The sequence below is a fragment of the Eulemur rufifrons genome, chromosome 29 (assembly GCF_041146395.1).
Source record: "Eulemur rufifrons isolate Redbay chromosome 29, OSU_ERuf_1, whole genome shotgun sequence".
NCBI classification, from domain to species: Eukaryota; Metazoa; Chordata; class Mammalia; order Primates; family Lemuridae; genus Eulemur; species Eulemur rufifrons.
The window spans coordinates 61,041-70,559 of record NC_091011.1 but is presented as its reverse complement, the minus strand read 5'-3'; the positions used below and the strand labels follow the sequence as shown (position 1 = coordinate 70,559).

The following is a 9,519-nucleotide window of genomic DNA, read 5'->3' as shown; positions in this document are numbered from 1 at the left end:
GGAGGGCTCCTGTGAAGGGCTCAGTGCTCACACGTCGTGAATCCCAGACTCGTGTCCTGGTAACTTGTATCATCTAAGCCTCTGCTCTTCCCTCCGGTCTGTCTTCCAGTTCTTGGATTCCCAGGAGCCCAGCCAAGACTCGCCCGGCTGGCGCAGGCAGTCTGCCCCCTGCTCGCTGGCCCGAGTGGCCTCAAGCCGAGGATGAGTGAGAGAAAGTTGCTGTTGAGCAAGTGGAGAGTGGCGTGCAGTGTCCCAGGCCTGCGGCTGCGGGTGCAGAGGTAACCCCACCTGCGGTCTCACACGCACGCACTCCTGCTGCTCTCTGTGCGAGGTGACAGGTCGTCTCTGGCTGCTCTTTCTCTGCCACGTGTGTTCCCTCCAACAGCCGCTGTAACCTCCGTCTGGTCTCGATGGTCAAGTTGATCATTGACTTTGCAAGGCCAGCCAGGTGCCTGGAATGCACCTGCCAGAACTCAAGAATTTTCCTTCTTTTCCACCCTTGGGAACCCGTAGCTCCCTAGGAATGGTCCCCGCCGTGACTCACTGCAACCTCTGAATGAGAACAGTTCAAAGTGAGCACATCTGTGGCTCCTGACCAAAAGGAATGTAGAACCTGGTCCCAGGCAGGAGACCTGCACTGGCCTTGTGAGATTTGTGTCCAGCCCCAGAGGTGCAGGGCTGGGTGACGGGGGTGCAGTATCCAGGGACTCCGTGTCCAGGCACTGTGGACTCCTTTGAGCTGACATTAGCTGAAGAACACTGAAGGCGCCCTCAAGTGACGTCAGTGCAGAAATAGTTGCGCAGGGCAGGACATCAATCCTCGTAGACCATGGGGTGCTGAGGCATCTGCTCTCTCTGCATTTCATTCCCGTTTCTACCTCTGCAGGTCCAGGCAAGAGTCCCTGCTCTCTCCGTGCAATTCCATGTGGAATCTCTCCTTCTTCCTTTCTTTGCCGACCCTCTCTAGGAAAATACTTTTACTGGTTCTGAATCCTGATCCCTGTCCCAGCCAGGGTGCCCCACAGCCTCCAGTGGCTTATTGATTTCTCCATTGGACCCTTTCTCTCCTCCTTCCAAACAGTGTGGAAAGGGCCAGAGGCCTGGGTTCTCGTTGCGGGGTTGTCAGGAACAGGTCACGTGGCTTTAGTGGAGCCTCAGCCCTTGGGCACCACGCTCTCCTCGTCAGACCAAGGGGGACTGGACGTGGATGAGTGCGAGGTCTCATCCCTCCTGCCTTCCTCTTTGGTTCTTCCTCTCCCCAGTGTGCCCAGGGAGCTGCAAGAGGACGCAGGGACTGAAGGACTGTCACAGGCACTGACGGAGCAGGATTTCCCTCCTGGTGGTGCTGACCTGTCTGAATGCCAAGAGCCAATCAGAAGCGCCACCTCCCTGTCTGCCGAGCATGAGGTCGGCTCTGTTCTGGATGGAGCGGGTGAGTCCTCCCGTGATAAAGCTGGTCAGTCTCACTGGCGTCCCAGGTGGCCTCGCTGTGCTCAGTCCTCTGCCTGGGCTGAGCGATGTCCCTGCAGGCCGACCCTGGAGACAGGGTTGGTTCCCGTCAGGTGCTTGGGCAGAGTTTTCCGCACAGAGGGGAGGTGGGTCTGGGAGCTTTGCCGTCTGCCCAGCCCCTGACCGTTTCTCTGCCAGCCCGGGCACCTGGGATCTCTGCTTCCCCAGGCACACACCTGACAGGTGACATCTCCTTCATATACTCCATGTCTTTCTACGTTGCCACGGTCACTGGGTGGTCTCACTGACCCGCAGGGACATGAGAGATGGGTGTTCTGGGAGGACGTAGCAAAGAGAGCACTAGGATTGCTCCCACTGAAGCCTCTTCTGCTTTCAGCCCCCACGCAGGAGGCCTGTCCCCAAGAGCCTTGGAGTGGAGACTTGAGCCCCTGCGTGTCACAGGTGCAAGCTGCAGACACACAGCTGCAGCCAAGCACCCTGGTGAGCGACTGTCTGCGGCTGCCGCTGGACCAGCAGTGGGGTCGTGGCTGTGGCTTGGCCACATGGAGCCTCCCCTGCGAGCCCTGGATCCTCGCAGCCAGCGCTGACTCTGGGCACCAGTGGCTAATCCTCCCAGGTGGGCAGGACAGGGGAGCAGGAGGCTCTGATGTGGGGGTTGCTGTCACCATGCCGGGGGGCGGGGAAGGGATAGCGGGGCCCCTCCATGCTCACTCAGGGCCAGGTGGAAATCCACGGTGCTCTCCCATTGGGAGAAGAGCAAGGTCTTGGGTTCTGGCTCAGACCTGCCCTCAGGTCCTGGCATGACACTTCTTGGTTGTTCACCGTGGCTATGTCACCTGTCTTCTCAGGTCTTCACATTTCACTTCACACACCTGAGAGCCCTGAAACATAATGTCGATATTTAATTGTTTATGTGATCATTAACACAATTTCCAAAGTGGCTGATTCAGTACCAATTGTTCAACTAAAACTATGACCATGTCATATCTAATCCTTCTATCTTCCGGTGATTTGTCACTTACATAGCGATTTCACGTGGATTTTTTTTTTTTTTTTTTTTTAACAATGTTGCTCCTGGGCCCACCCACAGGTCAGTCTCCCGACATATCCAGGTTGTATTCCAGTTCTTTAATGCTCTTTTGGAAATAAAGGACCACCTTTTTTGTGAACTGTCCAAATCAGTTTGCCCTGGGACCGTCCCACCTAGTTGGTCACCTCCAGGCATGGCAGGGCCGTGTCCTCCGTTTCCTTCTCAGCAGGACCCACTTCTGCTCAGACTGTCTTACCACAGAGCTCCCAGCCCCCACATCCTGTCCTGCCCCTCCTTGCTCTCTGTCCCTCTCCATCTCCCCCCGGAGCCTGTGGGGCTGCCTGGGGCTCCTCTGTCGGGCGATGCCCTCATGTGAGAGGTGACAAGCCCCAGGTACCCAGGACTGCATCAGGGTCATGAGCGGTCAGGAGCCCCAGTCTGGCCCCTTGGGGAGGGCTCCTGTGAAGGGCTCAGTGCTCACACGTCATGAATCCCAGACTCGTGTCCCGGTAACTTGTATCATCTAAGCCTCTGCTCTTCCCTCCAGTCTGTCTTCCAGTTCTTGGATTCCCAGGAGCTCAGCCAAGACTCGCCCGGCTGGCGCAGGCAGTCTGCCCCCTGCTCGCTGGCCCGAGTGGCCTCAAGCCGAGGATGAGTGAGAGAAAGTTGCTGTTGAGCAAGTGGAGAGTGGCGTGCAGTGTCCCAGGCCTGCGGCTGCGGGTGCAGAGGTAACCCCACCTGCGGTCTCACACGCACGCACTCCTGCTGCTCTCTGTGCTAGGTGACAGCTCCTGTCCCGCTGCTCTCTCTCTGGCATGTGTGTTCCCTCCAACAGCCGCTGTAACCTCTATCTGGCCTTGATGGTCAAGTTGATAATTGACTTTGCAAGGCCAGCCAGGTGTCTGGAATGCACCTGCCAGTACTCCAGAATTTTCCTTCAGTCCCATCCTTGGCAACCTTTGGCTCCCTAGGAGTGGTCCCTGCTGTGATTCAGTTTTACCTGTCAATGAGAACAGTGAGAAATGAGCACATTTTTTACTCTTAGCAAAAACTAACGTAGAACGTGGTCCTAGGCAGGAGATCTGCCCTGGCCTTGTCAGCTTTGTGTCCAGCTCCAGAGGTCGAGGGTTGTTTGACGGGGGTGGCATTTTTAGGAACTCAGTCCAGGCACTGTGGACTCATTTGTGCTGACACTAGCTAAAGGACACTCAGGGAACCTGAAAGTGTCCTCAATGTAGAAATAGTTGCACAGGGCAGGACATCAATCCTCATAGACCATGGGGTGCTGAGGCATCTGCTCTCTCTGCATTTCATTCCCGTTTCTACCTCTGCAGGTCCAGGCAAGGGTCCCTGCTCTCTCCGTGCAATTCCATGTGGAATCTCTCCTTCTTCCTTTCTTTGCCGACCCTCTCTAAGAAAATGCTTTTACTGTTTCTAAATCCTGATCCCTGTCCCAGCCAGGGTGCCCCACGGCCTCCAGTGGCTTATTGATTTCTCCATTGGACCCTTTCTCTCCTCCTTCCAAACAGTGTGGAAAGGGCCAGAGGCCTGGGTTCTCGTTGCGGGGTTGTCAGGAACAGGTCATGTGGCTTTAGTGGAGCCTCAGCCCTTGGGCACCACGCTCTCCTCGTCAGACCAAGGGGGACTGGACGTGGATGAGTGCGAGGTCTCATCCCTCCTGCCTTCCTCTTTGGTTCTTCCTCTCCCCAGTGTGCCCAGGGAGCTGCAAGAGGACGCAGGGACTGAAGGACTGTCACAGGCACTGACGGAGCAGGATTTCCCTCCTGGTGGTGCTGACCTGTCTGAATGCCAAGAGCCAATCAGAAGCGCCACCTCCCTGTCTGCCGAGCATGAGGTCGGCTCTGTTCTGGATGGAGCGGGTGAGTCCTGCCGTGATAAAGCTGGTCAGTCTCACTGGCGTCCCAGGTGGCCTCGCTGTGCTCAGTCCTCTGCCTGGGCTGAGCGATGTCCCTGCAGGCCGACCCTGGAGACAGGGTTGGTTCCCGTCAGGTGCTTGGGCAGGGTTTTCCACACAGAGGGGAGGTGGGTCTGGGAGCTTTGCCGTCTGCCCAGCCCCTGACCGTTTCTCTGCCAGCCCGGGCACCTGGGATCTCTGCTTCCCCAGGCACACACCTGACAGGTGACATCTCCTTCATATACTCCATGTCTTTCTGCGTTGCCACGGTCACTGGGTGGTCTCACTGACCCGCAGGGACATGAGAGATGGGTGTTCTGGGAGGACGTAGCAAAGAGAGCACTAGGATTGCTCCCACTGAAGCCTCTTCTGCTTTCAGCCCCCACGCAGGAGGCCTGTCCCCAAGGGCCTTGGAGTGGAGACTTGAGCCCCTGCGTGTCACAGGTGCAAGCTGCAGACACACAGCTGCAGCCAAGCACCCTGGTGAGCGACTGTCTGCGGCTGCCGCTGGACCAGCAGTGGGGTCGTGGCTGTGGCTTCGCCACATGGAGCCTCCCCTGCGAGCCCTGGATCCTCGCAGCCAGCGCTGACTCTGGGCACCAGTGGCTAATCCTCCCAGGTGGGCAGGACAGGGGAGCAGGAGGCTCTGATGTGGGGATTGCTGTCACCACGCGGGGGGAGGAGGGGACAGTGGGGCCCAATTGTTCAATGAAAGCTGTGACCATGTCATGTATAGTCCTTATATCTTTCGGTTATTTATGACTTGCATAGTGATTTCACAGGGATTTTTTTTAACATTGTTTATCCTGGGCCCACAGGTCAGTCTCCTGAGATATCCAGGTTTTATTCCGGTTCTTTAATCCTCTTTTGGAAATAAAGGACAACCTTTTTGTAAACTGTGCAAATCAGTCTCCCCTGTGTCTGTCCATCTTGTTCATCACCTGCAGGCATGGCAGGGCCAAGGCCTCAGTTTCCTTCTCAGAAGTACCCACTTCTGCTCAGACTGTCTTACCACAGAGCTTCCAGCCCCCACATCCTGTCCTGCCCCTCCTTGCTCTCTGTCCCTCTCCATCTCCCCCTGGAGCCTGTGGGGCTGCCTGGGGCTCCTCTGTTGGGTGATGCCCTCATATGAGAGGTGACAAGCCCCAGGTACCCAGGACTCCATCAGGGTCATGAGCGGTCAGGAGCCCCAGTCTGGCCCCTTGGGGAGGGCTCCTGTGAAGGGCTCAGTGCTCACACGTCGTGAATCCCAGACTCGTGTCCTGGTAACTTGTATCATCTAAGCCTCTGCTCTTCCCTCTGGTCTGTCTTCCAGTTCTTGGATTCCCAGGAGCCCAGCCAAGACTCGCCCGGCTGGCGCAGGCAGTCTGTCCCCTGCTCGCTGGCCCGAGTGCCCTGAAACTGAGGAAGAGCAAGAAAAAGTTGCTGTTGAGCAAGTGGAGAGTTGCATGCTGTTTCCCAGGCCTGCGGCTGCGGGTGCAGAGGTAACCCCACCTGCGGTCTCACACGCACGCACTCCTGCTGCTCTCTGTGCGAGGTGACAGGTCGTCTCCGGCTGCTCTTTCTCTGCCACATGTGTTCCCTCCAACAGCCGCTGTAACCTCCGTCTGGTCTCGATGGTCAAGTTGATCATTGACTTTGCAAGGCCAGCCAGGTGCCTGGAATGCACCTGCCAGAACTCAAGAATTTTCCTTCTTTTCCACCCTTGGGAAACTGTAGCTCCCTAGGAATGGTCCCTGCTGTGATTCACTGGTACCTGTGAATTTGAACAGTGACAAATGAATTCATTTTTTGCTCATGGCAAAAAATAACTTAGAACCTGGTCCCAGGCAGGAGACCTGCACTGGCCTTGTGAGATTTGTGTCCAGCCCCAGAGGTGCAGGGCTGTGTGACAGGGGTGGCGTTTCCAGGGACTCAGTGTCCAGGCACTGTGGACTCATTTGAGCCGACATTAGCTGAAGAACACTGAAGGCGCCCTCAAGTGACGTCAGTGCAGAAATAGTTGCGCAGGGCAGGACATCAATCCTCGTAGACCATGGGGTGCTGAGGCATCTGCTCTCTCTGCATTTCATTCCCGTTTCTACCTCTGCAGGTCCAGGCAAGAGTCCCTGCTCTCTCCGTGCAATTCCATGTGGAATCTCTCCTTCTTCCTTTCTTTGCTGACCCTCTCTAGGAAAATACTTTCACTGTTTCTAAATCCTGATCCCTGTCCCAGCCAGGGTGTCCCACGGCCTCCAGTGGCTTATTGATTTCTCCATTGGACCCTTTCTCTCCTCCTTCCAAACAGTGTGGAAAGGGCCAGAGGCCTGGGTTCTCGTTGCGGGGTTGTCAGGAACAGGTCACGTGGCTTTAGTGGAGCCTCAGCCCTTGGGCACCACGCTCTCCTCGTCAGACCAAGGGGGACTGGACGTGGATGAGTCTGAGGTCCCTGCTGTCTCTCACAGCCAGGGGTCTTCCCCCAGCCACCCACCCCTCCTTGAAAGTCTGGGACGTGGGGTTATAAGAGGGCCTGTTTCTCTGCAAAGGACCTCTCCCCTTGCAGGTGTCTGTCTCTGAGTGTGGTAGCTGACACTAAGCATGTCCCTCACAAGCGGGTGTGAAATGCCATCACTTTTCTGTAAACAAAGGAGAAAAGTGGCTGATTGAACCAGGTCCTGGTTGGGCAGGGACAGAGTGCCCATATCTTGCCCCTCAGGGTGACCTTAAGTTCAGGAAGGTTTTCTTCTCCCCTGTGGCTGTCTCTGTCCAATTCAGCCCAGCCTCCCACAGGAGTGCAGTGTGGCCCTGGGTCTGTCCCTCTCAGCTGCCACTCCGGACTGAGCCACCAGCAGGACTGACAGACTCTCATTGGGTTTTTTTCTTTTTGCAGATACCAAGTACTGTTGGAACTATGAAAAAACTGAACGTGTTTCATAAAAAGTACCATCTCTACTTGAAAAAAAAAAACTATAACAGTTGACATGGATATCATTCGGAATAAATAGTTTAATTTCCCTATTTATTTCTATACAGTACCCTTTCCCATATTTTACCCTGTATTTATCATAAAGAGAAAGCATAATATTTTATGTGAAAACATTTTCTTTGACCTCAAATAAAGTTATTTAAAATAAATTACAATGTGCTTGTGAGCCTATTGTGCCAGTGCCTGTGGCCCCGTCCTAGCTCATTCCAGCTGCTGTGACAAAACCCATGAACCGGGGGCTTATGAGCAAATGAAATTCGTTCTCTCCCAGGTCGGAGGCTGACAGGTCCAAGAGGGACCAGCAGGCTCGCTGTCTGGCAAGAACCCCTTTCCTGATTCGTCCATGGCCCTTTCTCTCTGTGTCCCCACGTGCTAGAAGGCAGCTCTCTGGGGTCTTCTATGCAGGCACTCGTCCCATTCAAGAGGGTTCTGCCCTTAGGAACGAATCATTTCCCAAAAGTCCCACCTTCTATTAATATTATCATCACCTTGGGGGTTAGGATTTCAACATAAGGAATGGGGGGACCTGGGCATTCGGACCATAGTTCCCCGTGTGGCATCCTGAGATGGAGGGGGAGCCAGAGGGGGATGGACAGGGAGGGTTTGGGCATAGGAGGGGGAGAGGAGGAGGAGGAGGGGAAATGTGAGCCAAACAACAGGTGATTCTCTTCCCTGGCCCCAGCATGGCAGCCCCTCTCTCTAGGTCACCCCTAGATCCCACTCTCTGCTCACAGCTCACCCTGGCCCCTCCCCCTGCAGCCTCTGTCTTCCCACAAGAGCAGCATCTCACCCCTCCTCCTTTCCCTGATTCTGGGGACTCTTCCATGGGGACTCCCCAGGCTTAGGGCACTTTCTACTTTATGCACGGAGCTGTCCCCTTTACCACCCACCTTGCCAGTACCCCACTGGCCACACTCTCACCTTGTGGTTCTGTAGAGACCCAAGCATAAGAATGTCCCCCATGAAAGGGACATGCAGCCTGGACCCCATGAGGTTGGGCCATCCCACTGCTGAGCCTGACTCCAGCCGCAGATATATTGCTTTATATTCTGGAGACGAGAAATTTGACATGGGTCTCACCGCACTAAAATCAAAGTGTCAGCAGGGCTGTGTTGCTTTCTGGAATCTCTGCGAGGGGATTCTGTTTTGTTGCTTTGAATTTGGGTACCAAAAATGCCTGGCTTTGCACAAGATGGAGAAACATTTTCCATATGGCTTTTTTTTTTTTTTAAAAAAAAAAAAAAACATTTCCTGTCAATTAGCTAGAGGTGTAATAGCAATTCGGCATACACTGGTTGTTACTGTGAAAAGTATTCCCCTGAGGATATGTATTCTTATAGTCCCAACTTAAAGCACAAATAGAACTTGGACATTCTAGTATATCCCTTAGTACACAAACTTTTGGAGATACCACGTGCATCAATCTCTCTTTGACAGATGCTGGATAAATAGTCAGTTTGGGCTTCAAGACAAGCACCAAATTGTCATGTAGCTGGTGGAAAAGAGTCACGTGCTTCAGGAGCAAATAGAAAAACTGACATCTTACCATGCAAATCAGAAAGGCTGACTGTTATTTGCTCTCCAATTTGTCATAGACTTAGACTATGCAAAACCCAGCCGGCCAGTCCAGGGTTCCATTTTGCATCTGCTCACATGTCTCGAGAGGTGCTCAATAGAAACTTAGAACTCTGTGACATCTGCGACGTCATCAACCACAGCAATAACAACTGCAATAGTTAGATTGGCTTGACTCATTTATTTATCAAAAGTTATTGGTAAAAAAAAAAAAAAAAGGAAAACAGAACCGCCTCCCCCCAAAGTCATCCAGAATCTCCAAACTTCTTCCTCCCACTCTGATCCTCTTCCCCTGTGTGCTTCCCTCTCTTCGATCCTCTGGGGTTCCCAATGGTCATTCTGAAATGAAATCTCAGGCCAGAGCACAAAGTTAGGAGGCCCGCACACGGTTACTATTGCACAGTAATGATCTAAAACCAGACACACCCACACACAGTCACTGATAAGTGGATTTTCAATGCACTTAATTTATCTACACAGTTTACCTCCTTGAAAAGGAAACCCGTATACACTGTTGGAGGGAATGTAAACTAGTACAGCCACTATGGAAAGCACAACGGAGAT

The 9,519-nt window shown here is 53.9% G+C and overlaps 1 protein-coding gene across 1 annotated transcript; it reads left to right on the top strand.

Moving 5' to 3' along the window:
* The first annotated feature begins 3,115 nt into the window (after positions 1 to 3,115).
* LOC138377482 (neuroblastoma breakpoint family member 4-like) lies at positions 3,116 to 7,015 on the top strand. Its single transcript, XM_069462408.1, has 5 exons — positions 3,116 to 3,228; positions 4,211 to 4,380; positions 4,795 to 5,034; positions 5,731 to 5,899; positions 6,958 to 7,015. The coding sequence occupies exons 1-5, from the start codon at positions 3,152 to 3,154 to the stop codon at positions 7,013 to 7,015; spliced, it is 714 nt and encodes a 237-aa protein (XP_069318509.1). The 5' UTR covers positions 3,116 to 3,151.
* The last annotated feature ends 2,504 nt before the right edge of the window (positions 7,016 to 9,519 follow it).

Excerpts from the sequence above, each read along its gene's own strand:
- LOC138377482 (XM_069462408.1), top strand. The coding sequence starts at position 3,152 with ATGAGTGAGAGAAAGTTGCTGTTGAGCAAGTGGAGAGTGGCGTGCAGT. Across the intron at positions 3,229-4,210 it reads CTGCGGCTGCGGGTGCAGAG|TGTGCCCAGGGAGCTGCAAG; the intron begins GTAACCCCACCT and ends TCCTCTCCCCAG. Across the intron at positions 5,035-5,730 it reads CCAGTGGCTAATCCTCCCAG|TTCTTGGATTCCCAGGAGCC; the intron begins GTGGGCAGGACA and ends TCTGTCTTCCAG.